General features: G+C 45.9%; 1 protein-coding gene across 10 annotated transcripts in view; it reads right to left on the minus strand.

Moving 5' to 3' along the window:
* NLRC5 (NLR family CARD domain containing 5) overlaps positions 1-19,810 on the minus strand; it is a 51,860-nt gene that overhangs the window by 3,740 nt on the left and 28,310 nt on the right. For 8 of the 10 annotated variants that reach the window (XM_075040536.1, XM_075040542.1, XM_075040541.1 and 5 more), the window contains 25 exons: positions 19,508-19,582; positions 18,363-18,446; positions 17,514-17,597; positions 16,657-16,746; positions 16,484-16,546; positions 15,715-15,798; positions 15,147-15,230; positions 14,461-14,550; positions 13,562-13,627; positions 12,978-13,061; positions 12,818-12,901; positions 12,128-12,214; positions 11,607-11,687; positions 10,963-11,046; positions 10,491-10,574; positions 9,755-9,838; positions 8,980-9,063; positions 8,804-8,887; positions 8,019-8,102; positions 6,985-7,068; positions 6,044-6,127; positions 4,869-4,952; positions 3,606-3,689; positions 3,355-3,438; positions 863-946 (listed from right to left, as the gene is read on the minus strand). In XM_075040536.1, coding sequence (XP_074896637.1) covers positions 863-946; positions 3,355-3,438; positions 3,606-3,689; positions 4,869-4,952; positions 6,044-6,127; positions 6,985-7,068; positions 8,019-8,102; positions 8,804-8,887; positions 8,980-9,063; positions 9,755-9,838; positions 10,491-10,574; positions 10,963-11,046; positions 11,607-11,687; positions 12,128-12,214; positions 12,818-12,901; positions 12,978-13,061; positions 13,562-13,627; positions 14,461-14,550; positions 15,147-15,230; positions 15,715-15,798; positions 16,484-16,546; positions 16,657-16,746; positions 17,514-17,597; positions 18,363-18,446; positions 19,508-19,582 — 2,064 coding nt within the window. The remainder of the gene's footprint in view (positions 1-862; positions 947-3,354; positions 3,439-3,605; positions 3,690-4,868; positions 4,953-6,043; positions 6,128-6,984; positions 7,069-8,018; positions 8,103-8,803; positions 8,888-8,979; positions 9,064-9,754; positions 9,839-10,490; positions 10,575-10,962; positions 11,047-11,606; positions 11,688-12,127; positions 12,215-12,817; positions 12,902-12,977; positions 13,062-13,561; positions 13,628-14,460; positions 14,551-15,146; positions 15,231-15,714; positions 15,799-16,483; positions 16,547-16,656; positions 16,747-17,513; positions 17,598-18,362; positions 18,447-19,507; positions 19,583-19,810) is intronic. The other 2 variants (XM_075040540.1, XM_075040539.1) reach the window with 2 other exon arrangements.

The following is a 19,810-nucleotide window of genomic DNA, read 5'->3' on the forward strand; positions in this document are numbered from 1 at the left end:
CTAATAGTTCCCACTGCAAACTTGGTGCCAAAAAATGCTAGTAACAACTCCTCCTGCTTCAGACACAACCTTCCTGCTTGTACCTGTAAAACAGCCAGGCTCTACTATGTAGTTTCCCTGCCCAAGACAAACAAAACTCAGTTCCTGACCCTACGACCCACAGACTAATATTTTCATACAGCCAAGAGATGGAAGACACGCCATGTATTCCAAAGGGTCAAGGGGAGGAAAATTCCATGAACAGTTCTTGAGCAGATGACAGCCTCTCCCTTGGAACAGCACTGGGCTGTGACACCACCAGGCCAGCGCATAAACTGGTGACATCAACCCCAGCTGCTGGTTGCACTGCAGATCTGGCACAGGAGCTGCAGATCTGAGCTTCCTGTGAGCTCCTATGGCCCAACACCCACAATTGGGCTGCTCCATCCTGGGGATGGATCGCTTGCCTTGCTGCAGGTTTTCACAAAGGAAGGCTCTCTGAGCACGGTACCCATCTAGACCATCCCAGGCACTGAAGAGAAGAAAAAGCTTGCAGGAAGCAGCTCACCTGAGGTCATTAGATGATACGACTTATGCCCTAGAAATACCAGTTTGTCTTCCCTAACTCAAACAGGAGGCCTTCACAGACTAGCTTCTGCTTAGATACCTATACTGCAAACACCTTAAATCAAAAGTGCCTCTGTGCGTTGTCTACAAGGCTGGCCCTTGGTGCATGCTGCAAGAATGCTAAGCAAGAATTTGAACTGCAAAAGCTTATCTGTTGTTCCTAACATCTGTCCCCTTTTTGGAAGTGCTGTGGTTGCAGGCTCAACAACAGAAAAACAAGTTTTCTTCCTGGGGTTGCTCTCAGGGCTGTACTCACTCTAACATCTTCAGCTTTTCCATCCCCGGGAGAGCACTGGCCAACTCTTGGGCTCCTCCATCTCCAAGGGCATTCCAAGACAGTCTAAGACAGACAACAAATCCCAACTGTGAGTCAGTTGATAAACCCAAGGGGAACAACAGCAGTGCTATGGTACTACCCCCTCATAGATTAGCTGGTTTACAAGAGCTTACCCTCTTATCATGGCAGGTAAACATTCCCCTGCTTGATTTTGAGGCGTTTCCTCAGTTTTACCACATATGTCCACGTATGGTAAGACACCAGGGAGTGTCATCACAGAGCATAGGGACAGTGGCCTGTGCCCTCTGAAGTCCTGCAGGCCCAGGGAATGAGATGCGAAAGATGGAAATGACTGCAGAGCACACAGCTTTACCCCAGGACAACTCCTCCTTGTGCTGATGGTGTTAAACTATTGCAGCAGCTAAGGTGCCGCTCCGACCTGCTCTTAAAGCTGCCTTTTGACTCTGAGCTCTTTCAAGGGATAGCTTACAGGGCTTTTGAAAGGCTGGGTTTTTAATTTTCTGGTGCATTAGCAAGTGAGAAAATTCTTCAGATCCTTTCTTTGCCACTGGCTGAACAGCCTGGCCATTTCCCTCTCACCTGGAAAACAGAAACCTAGCACAGCACCATCAGTGCTTCACCATAATACTCAGCTGGGGCCACCCCACAGAGCCATACCTCTATACCCAAGTCTGAGGAACTCCAGAATTTCTGTATCATGTGTAGGACTGTTGTGGTTTAACTCCAGCTAGCAACTAAGAAAAAGCAGGACAGGATCCAGCTTAAGAATTAGGGCCGTTCACCTGTCCTGGTTTCAGCTGGGATAGAATTAACTGTCTTCCTAGTAGCTGGTACAGTGCTATGTTTTGAGTTCAGTATGTGAAGAATGCTGATAACACTGATGTTTTCAGTTGCTCAGTAGTGTTTAGACTATAGTCAAGGATTTTTCAGCTTCTCATGCCCAGCCAGGGCACCTGACCCAAACTGGCCAACGGTGTATTCCATACCATGTGACGTCCCATCTAGTTTAGGAACTGGGTGTGGGGGGGAGTGAGTGAGCGGCTGCGTGGTGCTTAGTTGCTGGCTGGGTTTAAACCACAACACCACCAAACAAGTTCACAGCCTGTTCTGGGATTTCATGGGTATCAGCATATTGCTCGCTGCGTCACTCAGATTTCCCAATGACAGAACTCACATATGCCTCCGCTGACAAGACAAGACTCCCAACACTACTATTAAAGGAGAATCTGCCTGTCTGTTAGTAATTCAGGAGTAGTAACTCCCCACATGGTTAACTAGTCTTAGTGCCATGCTGCAAGCGACACACGTATGCACTGAATATTGCTTTATTCATCCCATTGCTCCACTGGATTATTGACAGACCTCTCATGGGTCTGGCAATAAAATCCTGGCTTTGACTAATGCCCTGAGTCCTAAGAGATCTGTGATCTCCACACAAATACCTTCTGGGGGAGGGAGAGGAAAGTCTGGTGGGCTTATGACCCATGCATCATTTTCCTCAAACCATCTGTAAGTACTTTGCAGAACTGAGGCACGTAAGAGAAGCATGACAATCAGGTGTCACCCAGCTGGCCACAGCAGAGATGACTGGAGAGCCTAGGTCTCACAGATCTATATCCTGATAGAGGAGTGATCTCAGCATAAGAGGCCTGTACCCTGCCAGCACCTCAGGCAGTGTTAGTCTTCATTAAACCAACAGTAGCTCAGAATTGATGAGACTGCTGCTGACTCCATGGGATCTTATGTACTACAATTAAAGTTAAGGTCCCTTTAGTGCAATGGGGCAAATTGCTTTTAAAAAACATAAGCTGGAGCAGGTTCCTGGCAGGCTGCTCGCTGAGGTTCTCTCGGGCAGGTGAAGACATGTCAGTAGTTAGCCCATCTATGCTGTTTATTGAAAACACGTTAAACGTCCACACATCAGAGCAACCCCTTTTATTCCAGTGTGGAGAGTGAGATTGCAGCTGGTGGCACACCCTGTTCGTCTACAGGCTGAATTCACTTTGCTTTGAGCTCTCAATTCAGCCTCTATAATTACACAGAGAAGCTCCTGCTCTGCTCTGAGAGTCAACTGTGGCCATCTTGTAAAAAAATGGAGGCAAGACTTGGATCATGGAGAACAAGATGCGGAATCTGTCCTGCCTCGCAAAGCAGATGCTGAAAGATCAAGGATATTGGGCAGAGTTTGAAGATGAGTATTTTCCTCCATATTCTGTTCAGCTCTTCACATTCAGCTTCCAATAATTTGCTAGTTATACCAGGAAATGTTTAGGAGTAAATTGAGTTAATTAGTAAATTACTAGTAAATTTATCACTAAGAATTACTTAGTGGTAAGTATCAATAAGTATTTAGCAGGATCAGAAGTATACTGCAGTTGAAAACAGGAGCAGACATTAAACCAAGAGTGACCTGTATGTTGAAGGGTCTCCCCATCCATTCCCACACTCACATTATCTCCTCCATGGAAGGACATTGTCGGAAGCCGTGAGAAAGTGATTTTGAAGCATCATCAGTGACTCCACAGAGTTTCAAGCTGAAGAAGCAGGGAGAGAAAAAACAGAGGGCACAATGTGCTGGTGCCAGAACCAGTAGGGAATACGGCACCAGCATCAGCACCGTCTGCTGCACTCCCACCCTGGCAACACTACAAACAAAGCCAGCCATGCTCTGCCCCAGCAGCCTTCAGTGCCCTGTACTCACTCGATCTTCCGGAGTTGTTCAAAACATGGCAGCCCCTCAGACAGGGCATGGATACTTTCTTCCCCAAGGTCATTTTCTGATAAACTGTAAGAGTAGTAGAGAAGCTTTGAGTTGCCGCAGAAAAAGCAGGTACAGTCAGAAAAAAGCCACCACCAAAACATAACTATGTGAAATAGCAAGTCAATAACTAGAACACAGACTAAGTGAGGACTCTAGACAGCAGGGACAAGCCAGATCAGCACATGGCACCTTAGGGTCAACTCCTTGCTTGGTAAAATGGAAATGACAGCCCTGCTCTAACTTGAAACATAAGTCCATTCAGCAGTGAATTGCTTGCAGACATTAATGTGGGGTTCTATCAATAGCCAAGACGGACAGACCTGCAGCACATCATGTGTTGCATGTGAAACTGGAAATAACAAGTTATACTGGAGTTAATGACTAGCGTGACTTGAGAGGAAATGATGGTAAGGGAGAGCGAGAAGAAGACATGGCTCTCAAAGACTCAGGGGGCAGCAGTAACTGCCTTCCAGCCTTTATCAGGGTGTGCTGCTCTGTTCTCATCTACCAGCAAACACAAGCCATGGCAATACCTCTGCTGCTCTCACATCTCTCACACTTCAATGACCAATAACCTAATTCATCTTGTTATCTAAGACTAGAATAGAATAGAATAGCATAGAATAACTTCAGTTGGAAGGGACCTACAGTGATCATCTAGTCCAACTGCCTGACCAATTCAGGGCTGACCAAAAGCTAAAGCATGTTGTTACGGGCATTGTCCAAATAATAAACAAATAAATAACAATAATAAAACACATAACAAACGTATCACAATAAACAAACACATAACAAAGAACAGTAGCATCAAGGATGCAGCAGAAAGAGTTAATTCACATCACTTCCATTCTTTCAGTTCCATATTCAGAAATTCTACTGCTCCCCAGGTTACTGCATACAGTAGTTCAAAGGCACGTGGCTACACGAAGCTTTGCAAACAGCACTGGCAGACAAGGTTTAACATCTAAAATGATCCAAGCTGCCCCACAGGCAGTGCACTGCAGTGATGTTCAGAGAGAGTCTCCTCTCATCCTACAAAAAGTGTCTAGGACGGGTGGAGGGATTGCCCTCTGCAGAGTCACCCTGAGCATGGAAAAACCCTACTTGACAGCCTCAGGCCTGTGAGCTGAAATGATTCCCACCTGCAGAGTGATACCAGTCCATATGTTTGGCACCATCCCAAGTGCACCTGCCATGGCCTACCTTATCTCTTCTAGCAGCCCACACACCACCAGGGCTCTGGCCAGCTCCATCCCTCCTGCTGGCCCAATGTTATTGTTCTGCAAGCTAACAAAAGAAACATAAGCATTGGAGGATTATTTTAGAATAAAGCTGTAACAAAAGCTCATATTTAACTTGCTAGGAAGGTAACCGCTACATCTTCTGAATGAGCACCCAGTGCTGGTAATAACCTGGGACCCTTGTAGATTAGTGTTAATGAAGGGGCCTGGAAAACAGGGAGGCAACAGTGGGGGCCAGCAATGTGGCTAGCATGTCACATGGCTCCTGCTGCTGCCAGTGACACCTGGGCTAAGGACATGCAAGTCCAGTGGATTTGCCAATGCTCACAACAAAGGAGCACAGTCAGCCAGTTGTTGCAAAAGCAAAGGCAGCATAGTACCATCAGGAGTCTGTCTCCAGCTCTGTGCACATGGGATCAGTTTGAGATGAGTGAGGAATGGCCTTAAGAACAAAGAGTGGATGTGACCTCATGTCTGCAGATTTCCCAACACCTTTCCAGTGAGACAAGAACCTATCCAGAGGACTGAAGTCTCCCACCACTGGGATTTCTCATCTAAGATATCCTTTGATGATACCTTAGACACAGGTTGGAAAACATACCACTAGGCTAACTGAGCCCAGTGAGCTCTTCCAGCTCACCAATTTCTTGCTTTGCTACTGTAAAACAGTATGAGAAAGTCCTACATGTTAGAGCCCTGGAAAGACTCCCATAAAAGGTTTAAAAATATAATACCACTGAGTTCAGGGGGAAAAATGACTCAGAGGTGCCTGCACAAAACTGTGAGGGACTACAAAAGGTGCTCATATTTATGCTTACATTACACCAGAACAAGAGGACAGCCACAGGCATTAGGAGCTAACATACTCAAAACCAATTTTAAGGGTTATTTTACTGTATATACAGTGCCTGGTTCATCTCTAAAGTTAACGCTGCAAGAGATTATGCAAGAATAGTTGATATGACTTGGAGCAACAGAGTAACTGTGGAGGGTTTCTCAATCCTGAGACACTTAAAATAATGTCTAAACAGGAGACCAGTGCACCACTGCAGTCTACGCCTTTTTCCATGCCTTCTTTCAACCATCCCACATATTCCCAGGATATCCAGCTTTCCTGGGGCAGAGGCTGACACTTACTGCAGGATCCTGAGGTTGGTCATGTGAGGCAGACAGAGGGCAAGTTTCACTGCTGTCCTGTCTCCAAAAACATTCCTTGACAGTCTGGAAGGAGCAGAAACGAAATGTTACTGACAGTGAACTACAGAGCCTCATTCCTCACCTGTGTGTCACCCCCATGTATCTGTGACCTCCATTCCATGTGCATGGGACTATGCTGAAAGGAACTAATGTCCATGATTCAAAGGACACTAGGAATGGGAGGAAAGAACAACGAGGTTTTGTAATCCTGCAGTAGGAGTTAAACAGGGAAGTAAAACTGACTTCCACTTCTCAGGAGCATACTGATCTCCCTTCCTGACTAGGTTGTCCTGAGCTGAAATTACACCAAAATTGCACTTTTTAATACGTGCCCTTAGTCCCGCATGCTGTAATCTGAAGGTTATATGAATAGCTCCAGCATTTTAACTGTAACATAAATAACTTTTTCTGATTTGGTATTTTTTTTTATTATTTTATTTCTTTAATATGGCAGTGACACGTTTGTTCTATAAACCAGTCTGCAATGGAATAACTGATAATAAATCTGGCCGAGTAAAGCCTCTATCTGTCATCTTCCCTCCATCTTTGCAGCCATATAGATTGATGCTGATTTCTTAGGCAACACAGGCACTGCACAGCCCATATGCCTGCGACTGCTATTAAAGAGCAGATTCATCTCTTCCCCACTGATGCAGTCTGTATGGTTCTTGGGAATCTCCAAAAGACTGCAGTGAACAAGCAATCCCCAAACCTCCCACACCCAGCACCACACATCTCATGTAGCTATGAGTTTTTACCCTGCACTCATAAGAATCAGTGGTAGAAATGGTTTTGGCTTTACTGGAGCCAGATTAGTTGTGGTTTCTTTGCCTTGATTTTTGCCCAGCTTCCTGAAGGGACATTGGAAATGACACACTTACAGTAACTCCTCGATGTGCTTGCAATAGGCAAGAGCTTCCATCAGCTTTTCCCCTCCAGCAGGACTAGGACTGTTCCCTGAAAGGCTAAAATAAGTATGAAAGACTCTCAGTGACTGAATAAGAACCAGAACATACCAGCTTAAGATATTTCACTGTTTGCCTGGCATGATGGGAGTCTTGGGTCACTGCATCAATGGGCTATACAGGGCTGCAGTGGTGTGTTCAGAGACACAGGTCTCTGGAAAATGGCCTGGGGATTTGTAGTGTTTTTTTGTCAAGTACTGAGTCATTCCTGCCCCTGCAGGTACTTGGGAGAAGGAACAGTTTTCCCTCTCCCAGACAGAACTGGGGATTTCCTTTTCTTGTTCAAGTAATTTCCAGGTTTTTATTTCAAAAAATTATGAGGCATACTCCAGAGCTGAGCCTAACAAACAGCCTGCATGCTCTAATTTCTGTTCCCTTAGAGAAGGGCCAGTTTGAATTCATATCTCTCAGAGAGAGCCTTGTCTAGAGACTGTGTCCTCGTTTTGACAAATTCTCAATTTCACCTCTATATCCACTAGTAAAAGAAAGCAGTGCAGCAACACTGGGGCCCACCACGCTGGGAACCCTACATAGCCCGAGGAAAGGTGCTGCGTGGATCTGAGACTTGTATGATTCCCCACAAGCTTGCAGATTTACTTTCCCAGACACAACTGAGCCAGAGATCTCTCCATTCAAACAGCTAGCGAAGGATGGCAAATGCCCACTGCTGTGTCTGGGGGTGACTCCACAAGGACATGGCTGTAAACTTCACTCTCTGAGAGTCTCTGCACTGGCAGAAAGAGTCATTGCCAGTCCCAGCTGTACATGGGAGGGCAGCAGAGGGAACACCTTCCATTGGTTTGGTAGACTTTGTATCAGGTCTTCAGTGACATTGAAAACTGGAAGATGGAACACTGTATAAATGAAGGTGGCAAAGGGCTTCTTATGCAGGCATCCCCACCAACTGTGGCCATAACTGAAATCGCTGCAAACAAAGCAAAGGGACTCACTCGATTCTCTTCAGGTTCTGCATTTCCAGCAGGACAGCAGCTAAATTCATCAGGCCTGGATCTCCAATGTTGTTGTGGCTTAAACTTTAAAAAAGAGAAGAAAGGCTGTGTTGTAAAGGAAAATGCTAAGCACCAGGCAAAGTATGAGATCTTAATGTCTCCCATCTGACGGATGACACCTCTGACCTTGGCAGCAGAATCAAAAGAGCTGCTTATCTCAACTACCTCATGAAAGACTAACAGCTGTTAATAAGGCATTAAAAAAATTTGCAAAGAACATTCAAATTCACTGGATCTTGTTAATAGGTGGGAAATTACTTCAGCCAGAATACCAAGACAGGCAACAGGTCGTTATTATTTTCCAAACTACTACAGTGGAGAATGTACATCATCTGGCTAGACAGAGGATAAAAAGCAGAGCAAGCCTGGGGTTGGCTCTAGATTCAGATCTTTTCAGAGTGGGGAAGTACTGGGTCTAAGGCTCTCCCAGGAGAGAAGGGGACCTCTGGCCCTGTTCTGGATCCCAGGGATTCCAGGGAAGATTTACATCCAGGGGTTGTTTAATCCATTTTCTACATGACTGCAGAAGAGTGGGGTTAGACCAAATTCTCCTCTTCTGAACATCAAACTCCAATTTCCTCTAGCCCAAGGTACCTCATACATGAGCATTTTGTAACCTCCCTGTTTTTGTTACAACATCGTGTATAAGCACATCTGGGTCTCTGCAAATGTTGACACTAGTGGTCACCTCTGCTGATGAGAGACTGCAGAAAGAAGAAACTTACTTGATTTCCTCCATGTAGCGCATATTCCTCAAGGCTTCTGTGAGTCTAGAGCAGCCATCATTACTAATATTGTTATGGTTCAAGCTGGAAACAACATCCCCAGGAAAATGGACATTAAGATCCTGTTATTCAGTATCACAAGCTGGGCTAGGGGCAAGCTGCAGTCACATACTTACATAAGCCTTTTCAGAGATGGCATTTCACGAAATCCCAGCACAAGCTTAGGAATGGCAGCACTGCTGAGTTCCATGTAGCCCAGGCTAAAAGACGAAATAACACAGGAACAACTAACTACCCACAGGCAGTCATGTGAGCACTCAGAGCACAGGAGAGCAGAAAAAGGGTGGAAGAGAAGTGGGAGTGTATTCTAGTCCCTGTGAATAGTTTTCAATTTTGTTCGCTAAGGCAATTCTACTGGACGTGTTTGGATCCTGATAAAATACCAAGAGAATCCCAAACCTCTGGAGCAAGAACCCAGCCTGTCATGGAGCAAGGTGCCACTGTGACCACAAGATGGCAAAGCTCTCACAACAGCGGCACACACGGCCCAGTGGCACTTCGTAACAGAAGGGTGCCTCACATGTAGGTGCCTGGAAAAGCCACCTCTGTGTGCAGGCCACATGATCATCCACCCTGAGTAAAATGCTGGCTCTGGGATTGCTGTGTGGGAAACACTGCCTCCCAGCTGGGAAAAGATCCATGCAAAACTCACTACCAAAACACTTGATTTCTCTACTGGACATTCCCTGCCACAGACTACTGATCTCTATCTCTCTCACTCATTGTTCATTGCAAATAAAAAGGAATTGCTGCTTCTTCCCTATCTGAAGTCCTCCAGCCATCAGGAAAACTACACCCTTCCACAGCAGAGGCAGAAGAGAGGCTGCAGTTTAACTAAAGCTTCTGGAAAGACCTGACAGACTCTGGACAGCCTGGTAACAACACACTCACTTGAGCTCTTCAATGGCCTGGCAATTCTGCAAGCCTGTGATCAAGTAATCAATTCCAGTTGGCATAATACTGCTAGAGGTCAGCCTGCAAAACAGCAAGGATCAAATAAGGTCAGGTCTCAGCACACTTAGAGAGAGGAGTTTACTTCACTGACAGACAAACTGCCCCATCCCAAACCCCAGCCAGCATAGACATCAGGGACCAGTAAATTTGAGAGATTTCCACACTTCCCATGCACAGGACTACAAGGATGAGGTAGTTCAGAGATGTTCACATGATGTACCTGTACCAAACAGCACAGTCCCGGCCTGGGCCAACCAATCCCCAGCATTTCACTGGGCAGAGATGCCCTTTATAAGCCTGTCTCTCACTTACAGGCAGTTGAAGAGGGCTGTGAAAAGGACTGAATGCTATTCATACCAGAAAAACCTCTTACACAGTAGGGTAGTATAAACTTACCTACAATGTAAACAAGACCCAAGGTCTCAGTCTCAAATTGCTTTCACTTCAAAAAAGGGGAGAGGAAAAAAACTCAAGACATGCACATGGTGCCCCTATAACCACCTTCAGCATGAACTGCAGAGAGCTGTTGAGTTTACAACCTAGACAAGGCTCAGGAGAGATCACAGAGCTCATGGCCATATTCCAGACAAAGAGTGTTTCAGAGAGGATCAGGGCGAGGCACAGGGTCAAGCAAACGACAAAGATGTGGAAAAGACCACAGCTGGGCACATACCCAAACTTCTTCAGCTCTGGAAGAGGTAGCAAAATCCTGACTAGCATTTCTGCTTCATCATTGTGGAGCTCAACATGAGACCATCTGCAAGAACAGAACAACAGATCTGGGCTATGTCCACTGATGACGAAAGGTCTGTATCAAGCCCACAACTAAAACATAGTGGTGCTGGGACATTGAAGAAGTGTCACGACATTGATACTTGGCGAGGTCCCATGGGGGCTCCCAGCCATGACAAAAGAGGACGGGTTATCTGGGCACAGGGGAGAGATTTAGATGCCTTCAAATACCCCAGGAAGCCACTAGGTTTATGGGTCTTTTCTATTTTCCATCCAAACACTCTAAGTAGGGGACCCAGAGGGCAAGGACTGCAACCTTGCACTGGCTTCTCCCCTGCCGTGTGCACTCCTGCACACACAAAGTCAAGCTACTACCTTCCCAAAAAAATCGTCTACAATGCCTGTCAACTCACCTCAATTTCTGAAGCTGAGCACATTTTTCAAGAACCCTTTGGGAGAAGCAAGCATGCTTGATTCCTGGCTTGTACAGATGCAATCTGCAGTATACAAACACACAACACAACTGTCAGTGATGATCAGCAGACACCCACTGCAGCGTCTGGTGCCCCTTAGGGGCAGGCTTAGGAACAGATCAGAGCATTGCAAGAGCCCTCCCTGGCCTCTCCTGCTATGTCCCATCTACACCACAGTCCACTATAGAGAAACACAGCCCATCCCCAACGGCACGAGAAGACAGTTGCCACCTTCTTCAGCTACACAAAGGGAAAAAGACACTAAGGCTGTTCTCTCTATATACATTCATGCAGAAGCCAGCATGTCTTAAGAGTCTTCAAAGTGCTCGTGTCTCCTGAGTGCTCCTGGTCCTGTGGGGAAGGTAAGTAAATTTTTCTACCTCATGCAGGTCCAGTATGGGCCTGGAGGAGGGTGGCCCAAAAGACACATGCACGTGAATAAGGTTCCTTCCAGACATGTGGCACAGAGGCACTCCGAGACTGAATCCATGGAGACTAGAGCATCAGACACTCTGAAGATGTTTTTCATACCATGATGAGTTTCAGAACAAGCAGAAAATAAGGACAAATAGTCACTTTCTCACCTGCTAACGACTGATTCCACCTTCTCCAGGCAGTGTGGGAACTTTACGCCTAATTGGAAGAGGGTTTTTTCTTTACATATCCTGGAAAGGTAGAGATTAGAGAACACCATAAGCCTATGAACTCTTGAGGGAGAGAAAATGCTATTTTCCAGGAGAAAACTCAGGACTGGATGGCACAGGACTATGCTGGTGCATGAATCCTAACCACTCATCTCTGAAGTGGTCTGCAATATTTAAACTAGTTCCAAAGCCAGCCTAATCTGGGCACCTTTTCTCCCAAGGAAGACCAGGAACATGGTCCCCTTTCTGCTACACCTACTAAGGTGTGCGACCACAAACCTTCTAAGCACTTCTACCCACCAGACATTTGGGTCAAACTTGCTTCAAGTTGGCTAATGGCTTACAAATGCACTGGAGACAGAGAATAAAGAACAGAAGAGCAAGTGCTGGCTCCAATCCCATGTCCTTATCAGGCTAAAAGAAAATATCTAAAAGTTACCTGAACTTGAGGTGCTACTTACGTAATCTCAGTTATGTTTCCACAGGCCTGGACAGCCAGCTCCAGAAGGTTTGTGATGCTTTCTTTACCTACCCACGGCTCCTCTATGCTGCAAAGCAGAATATAGGCACCTTTGTTTTATTCACATGCACGGATCCATCTCTGCCCCTGTCAGCTGAGTGCTCAGCATTCTAATACACACAGACAGGCTGCTTTGCTCATCAGAGTAAGGTCTACATAGGAAAGAGGGTGCAAACTGGGAACAGAGAAGCAGCCCAGCTTCCCTGCAGAGGAGGACACAAACATTAACTTCCCTCCTGCCTGCCTACCACTGACAGCAATGAGAGGGAGCCTGGCCCTTGTGTTCTAATGCAACACATTTTGGAGAAGTGAAGAATTTGTTACCCAGGTGAACTGTGAGATGCTCTGGCAAGGACACAGTAGGAATGCGTTCACCAGAATTAGCAGGTTTCTTTGTAAAGCAGGTAGAGGTTTGCAGAAGTAGCACAGTTTATGGCCACAGCTTTACATGATGCTCAGTAGAAATCAAGGAGATAAAGCCGAAATACCAGTAACTCAGAGTCACCCATAGGAATTTCTCAGGCCAATGCTACCTATCTTTGGAAGAAGCACAGTTCACTTTTGGTTTTGATGAAAGGAGATCTTAGATGATCAGACCAGCCTCAGACCTAAAACGGCAGTGACACAGTACCTGATTTTCAGAGGACCCAGATTTTTCCTCAGTGAATGTAGAAGCCTTTCTGCAGCTTGGACTGTCATGTTGTTATTCGAGGATCTAGAACCACAGGTCATTGTAATGAACAGCTTGCAAACAAGCCCACCCAAATAGGTCCAAGCAGCCATTAACTCACATGTACTCTGTCAGACCAGTACACTTCTCCAGGAGCAAGCACAACTTTTCCAAGTGCTCTGGCTGAAAGTTGCACTCTGAGAGTCTGAAAGGGTGTGAAAGACAACAGCCTTAGTCCCTTACAAACAGTTCAGGTTTTCTGACCCAGAAATCTCAGGCATCACACCCTTTCCCCACAGAGAAAGAAGGATGGCACCAAAACTTTAAATGCCTTGCAGGGCTTCCAAAAAAGATTGTGACAACACTTCAAAAGCATCTGTTGAGATGTTCTGATACAGCATATGTGTATGCTAATGGTGCAGCTTTTTGCAGCACCCTGTCCTGTGACAGGGACTGTAGGCATGCCTACAGGTTCCTAGGTGAGGAACAGTCAGTGGGGAAGCAGTGAGAGAAAGGGATGTGGGATTCTCTGTGACATGAGAAAGCTCTTCTCAGAAGGTGAACCAAAGGAAATGTATTATCCATTAGTGTTAAATATCACCATGCCAGGAGCTAGGGCCTGCAAGAGGTTTTGTCTGCCTTGTCCCTAGAAAAAGGACACCACCTTTGTCAAAGAAATCACAAAAAAAAAATCTGTACCATTACCTCAAAATCTTTCTCGGATCATCTCTGCTTGTCAACTTGATGATTAAAGTTGCTTTGGAGCACAAACTGCACAGAGAAGACATGCAAGTGTAAGATTTGGAGGGAAAATGACAATTTTTCCCAGTGGTCAGAATTTAACAATACATCAAAGTGTACAAAGCAACACAGCGCAGCAGTGACAGAGGTACCTGGCTCAGGTCACCTCTCCCTACAATAAACCAGCCCAGGGAAATGCTTCAATAAGGTTTTGCTAATGCTAAATTGGCATAAGGCAGCACTGGTGGTTGGAGAAGCAATCCTGATCTGCCCTGCTTTTGTCTGCCTCCTTTTGTCTCTGTCAAGCTCTGGGGAGAGCTAAAACAGGAAACTGATCTGCTTTAAAATAGTGCAGCCAAAACATTCAGCACTCACATTTAACTTCAGGAATTAATGGAAGTGACCCTGGTTAAATTTGGTTCACAACAGACCAACTGGTCTATGTGAACATAAACACTGATAAGGTCAGATCTGCAGCATGGCCCAGCCTTGTGACAAGCAGTTCATGCCAGTGCAACAAGCCCAGAACCCATGGGCTATTTTTGCCAGAGAGGAAAGGAGATAAAGACACAAATCCAAGTAAAGAACATCGGAAATTGCTTTCAACAGACTCACTCTGAAACCTGTGTCTTTATACACAAAAATGACTTGGCCCTGTGGAATAACAGTTCTGCTAGCTTCCTCCTTAGCAGCTATGTTTGGCCAGTAGAAATGGACATAAACAAAAGCTTTGCATGCATTTATACATAAAGGTAGTTGAAAACATGGCCCTCATCATTATTACCTGAAGATAACAAGCTTTATGATAATTAAGAGAAAAACATGCAGGGAAGAATCAGAAATTAGTGAGGAGAAAGACACACCTAACTTGAACTTCGGTAGTATTTCCAGATGTGGCAAAGGCATTTATGAGATGCAGAACTCCGTCCTGAGAAATCCTATTATGGCTGAGACTGCACAGAAGAGAAGGAAGGTTTTTCAGGTGTTAAGATTCAGGGTTGTCCCCAGGCTCCTCAGCCACACAGGTGAAATTCAAGTTGGCACTAAAGGCAGAGCAGTTTGTGGGGTGCTGGGCCCCTTCAGCTGTGCTAAATGTACCAAACCCCTCCAAGACACAGCGCTGATGACTTGGGTGACACAGCCAACTTCCAGCCTGCACTCCAACTGCTGGAGTAGTTGCTTCCCCACCAAAAAGGGAAAGGAAGAGGCTGGCATAGGGCACAGCTAAGCTCACAGCACCTACAGGCCTTGAGTTATTCAAAGAAGACAACGTAACCAGAAGTGATGAACTGAAAACTCAGGGGACTGGGTCAACTTCTGTCACACTACCCCACTCTTGGCCTTGTTATCTCCTGCTGATGCTAATAGAAAGACTTTTACTTACTTCAGCAGGTTTTGGGTCAGACCCTGAGTCACCCTAGCCTGGAGGTCTTGAGCTGTGGTCTCCCAAGCAAGTGGGAGTGGGCAAGAAGCATGAAACCAGCTTCAGGGAGGATCACGTGAACACCTTTCTGCTAGGGCACCTCAGATTCACAGTCTGTTTTCTTACTTGAGGGAACAGGTAACAGGCACTTGATGCAAGTGGTCCAAGAGGCACCTCAGGCCTTCATCTCCCAGCTGATTCCTGGAGAGACTGAAAGGTAAAAGAACAAGGTGGTCAACTAAAACTCAGCCTTTTAAGCAGCAATGCTCCTCTGAGAAGCTTTGAAGAAAAAAGCCAAACTTCCTGGACTTAAATCCCAGCTCAGCCATTACAGGTCTGTCTAAAACAAACTGCTGCCCTACAAAACTACCTCATGCATAAGCTCCAGAGCAAGCTCAGATGAAGAGCTCTGAACACAAGCTCAGAGCAGAGCTCAGATGAAGCAACAAATGCCTCAAAACAGCCACAGAGTGAAAATCCCAAGACAGTCATCCCACCAGCTCAAGCCCTCTTAAAATATATGTATAAAGGACCTGTATGATTACTAAACAATTTTGTTTCTAAATAGTCTGAACGAGCACACATACACATGCAGACAGGCTGGGAAACCCCAGGCAATGCTGAACCATGCCAACCCAGCTCTCCCTCAGTGACTCCTGTTCAAGGTCATGGTAACGAACCGAGCCCCACTTACTCTACTTCTGCCAGCCACCCATGCTGTTCCAGGACTCTGCAGAGCTCATCTATCTGCCCTTGACCAATGGCACAGTCCGTCAGCCTGCATATGAGACAGCAAGAGAGTTAAAGCATGGCCGGCAACCAGGCTCAGCCTGAGCAGTGACAGCTGCCCACCAGAAGTTGCATTTTTACACCAGTCTCCACACAACATTCACTGAGATGAATGCCCTTAGCTGGGCCAGTGGTTGATACTTCTCGTAATGCCTCCCTGAGGTTAGTAATGACAAACCCCAGTTTATAAGTGGGAAACAGATCTTTTGACATTTTTTGCCATCTCCTTGGTGCCTAAATGGTGACATATTACAGTCTTCTTTACAGAGGCACCCAGCAACCATCACTCCCAGAGAGGTCACAGACATGTATCCCATACACATCACACTGATGCTCATATGGAGATTATCACCCAGAATTTGAGGCACACATTTGGAAAATGTGGTGGCTAGGACTCAATTCAGCTGCTTGTGCAGCAGAATTTGGTGCCACTCAAGATGGTCCTTAGTCCAGTGGCCATTCAAGAAAGGCACGTGCCTCTGCCATCTCAATGCATCCAAATGGTACCAAGTTGCACTTAGGCAGCTGAACTGAGCCCCAAGACTTCAGCTACTAGCCCAAGCTCCTTGACTACCAGCCCATGAGTTCTTCATAGAAGAGATTTGGCTACCTACACTAATGTTTCAAACCTAATCAAAACAAGTGAATTATGATTAAGTGTTTTATGCCAGTACCTGCAGGATGTCTTTTGGCTTCGCATGCTTGCTCCTAAATGCAAAAAAGCATTTTTACTTGACCTGAAGCAAACACAAAAGACAGTCCTTCAGCAATGCTTCTCAAAGATGACAAGCTTAGTAGTCCCCTTTAAAGCTGAGCTGCTGGACTCCAAACAGTCTGAGCGTCTTACCGGACTTCTACCATTCTGATCCGCTCACAGAGGTTGACAGAATTGATGAGTAAGACCATGCAACTTGGGGAAAATGTGGTATTCCTAATACTGAAAAGGAGGGGAAAGAAAGAACAATTAAATTAGCTCCCAAGAAGAAAGGTTCCGATACATATGGCCCAATTTTCCCATTGTTTACTTTGAGATGCAAAAGGCTGGATCCACCCCATTTAACTTGAGATCAGTGAGCAAGGGTCTAAAGTTTTGAGCACAGGCACCCAGTGTTCCTTTAACTAAAGGAGAGACTCCTTTGACTGAAGAGGGAGTACAGACCAAGGGTTTACACTGAACAACTCCTCTTCAGGGCTACTTGACTAGAGATACCCCAGATTGGAAGCAACCTCCTGAGCAAGCAAATTCAGTGTCTCAAGACACTGCAGCTCCTCCATGCTACAACATCTTGTAAAAGATGGCCAAGATCCCTGCAGGGGCAGAGCTGTGAGATGCTGATCACACACACAGGTGGTGTGCTGTCACTATGTGTCAACCAACAAGTTCTACATATGTTATGGATAGCATCCATAAGTCACGTTCCATGGAACCTGCTAAGTGAGGATTATCTGGAATGCTGTGCCTAGGGTGGGTATTTCTCCTCCTGTCATTTTTTTTTTCTCTAGTTATCACTAAAGAAGAAAGGTTCAGTGCTGCTTTGGTTCCAGAAACAAGACAGGAATGGGTGTGAAAGAGTTTCTGCATTTTCTTTGCCTAGCTTGTTGATCTACAATTACTGATTAATGCTCCTGAGATATGTTGTGGTATTAACACTTTCCAAACCAATGTTTCATGGCAGCAATCAAAGCAGGGACCCCAAACATTACCTCAGTAGTGTCAGATGACAGAGGTATGGCAGGAAGCTCAGTAATCTCTCAATGCTCTGGTCACTCAATGAATTTCCAGACAGACTGTAAAACATGGAAGGAAACAAATTCCAAGAGAAACTGGGACAATCTGTAAGTATTTCTATAAAATCTACATGGACATGCACACCCACATGCACATGGGGGTGTTACAGGCAAATTCTGAAAAAGGACATGTCCAGAAAAGCCCTGAAAGTTGGGTGAGATTTAGTCCTTACAGGCTGATCTCTGTGTTCCACTACATTCTATAGCCAACTAACATTCCAGTTTTAAAAGTCTTACTTTTTCATTACTGTAAATTTACAAAATGATGCTACTGATGTATTTCGTGCATGCAATATGGCTATTATGTTATTTTTATTTGTTATTACTCAGTTTTTGTTTTGACCAGTATGCTAATTTTCTTGGTGCCCAGCTCCTGCCTGGAATGACCAGCTCTTCAGGAGTTCGGTTCACGGCTTAGTGGGCCTGGTGCTCTTGCTCTGGCTATACTACAAGCCAGGGTCTCGAGGAGCAGATGACAAGACTTGTGCCTAGTCATGATTGAGGAAGACTGTGAGAACACATACATGTTCTGGGGTGTTTACACACAGACATGGTAGACTTAGGAGAGGCCAAACTCTGAAACAGAGAGAACAGTAGAAGGTGTGGGTTTATCTAAGCATCTGGATGAAGTTTTGCAGGGATTTCTAGGAGGCTGTTGTGAGAGGAGAGCAAATTTACACTAGCTGCTAACCTGAACGCCGATTCTGTGTGTGTGGGTTGGGGAGACAGACAGACAGGCAGGGTTGCTGACTGCACAACACTTACTCGATTTCTGTCAGCTGGGGACATTGAGCCAGTATGTGGCACAGCCTGGTCACATCCTCTGGACCCACTCTGCAGTCCTTGAGACTGAAGAAAACAAAGCACTCAGGAGCTAAACATTTCCCATGACCATGGTATGGCAACACTCCTTTCATAACCCGGAGCCTCACATCCTAGGACAAGGCCCATAGCAACCCTCTTGCTTCCACTACATATATTTTGCTACCCACAACCCAGGACTGAAAAGTCAAAACCTGTGACAACCAGATGACTTCACCAGCTCTGAGCTGATTCAAGAGAGCCAGTCCACCAAAATACCATGTCACTTTGGGTGTTGCCTCCCTAGAGCCACATCATTGGCACTTAAATTGTATCAGGAGACTGAACAGTATCTTTCCCTGCTCAGCACTGTCTTGGCTGTCACAGACCAAGGCTGGGAATGGTGCCTCCTAAGTCCTTCTCCAAGAAGGAAATCACAGAAACCTTCCTGGGTAACAAACTGGCAGGTCTCCATGGGACGAATGTAGTAGCCAGCCAGATCTGTATCTCATTATTTATAGGTAGAAGCTTCCCCTGCAGGAAAGCAAGACAATCCCCTTGAGCTTAGCCAAGCAAAAGATGCACTATTTATTTTCCTGCATACACCTGTAGCAGTGGACATCCCAAGTCTATTCCAAGAGGGTGTATTATTCACCCAATCACCTCCAGCATATCACTGTGTGCCTCCAGTGACCACAAAGTACCAATACCTGTTGGCCTGGGTTGATGCCAGCTGGCCCGATCTCTTTAAGGCTTTGCCAAATTACATCAGCCAAGACCTTCTCCCTTGTAAACAAGTGTTATTTCGTGGACTGGCCTCTCTGACCAGTTTCAGCAGGGAAGAGGATGGAAGAGAGATATATTAAAGATGCACCTTTTCCAGAGGTGTCTCATGTGGAATCAGTCATGATGGGATACAAGCAGAGGAAAGAAACATCTGCTTTCCAAGAGAGCTGAGTGCCCAAAAGCAGGCAGGGCATAAGACAGCTCTCTGAGGAGACACAGCTGGAAGGATGGGTCTGTTCCACACATTACACTACAGATACAGACCCCCAGAGCCATCTCTCCCTACACTCCTGCGTGACAAAAGGAAGCTGGGGCTGCCATACCGAAAGCACCGTCCTTTTGCTTCATGCTTGGGATGCACCAGGAAACTACTTCTCCATCTGCTGGTACTTCTGACCCTGGGGAAAGAAGAGTTTACCCCATGAGTTGTGCTGATGTTATTGCCCCCATGTAGTTGACTCTCCACACTGCAGCTGGGGAAGAGGGTGAGATAGTGGCAGTGGCCTCGTGCTCCAGTCTGCCTTTTCTCACCACCTGCCAGAATTAGGTTCATGTCATCCCCAGATGAAAAATGGCCTTATCATCCCTCTTCCAACCTCCAGAGAATTCTGCATCCACTCAGCACT

Source organism: Buteo buteo, chromosome 11 (genome assembly GCF_964188355.1).
Source record: "Buteo buteo chromosome 11, bButBut1.hap1.1, whole genome shotgun sequence".
Classification (NCBI taxonomy): Eukaryota; Metazoa; Chordata; class Aves; order Accipitriformes; family Accipitridae; genus Buteo; species Buteo buteo.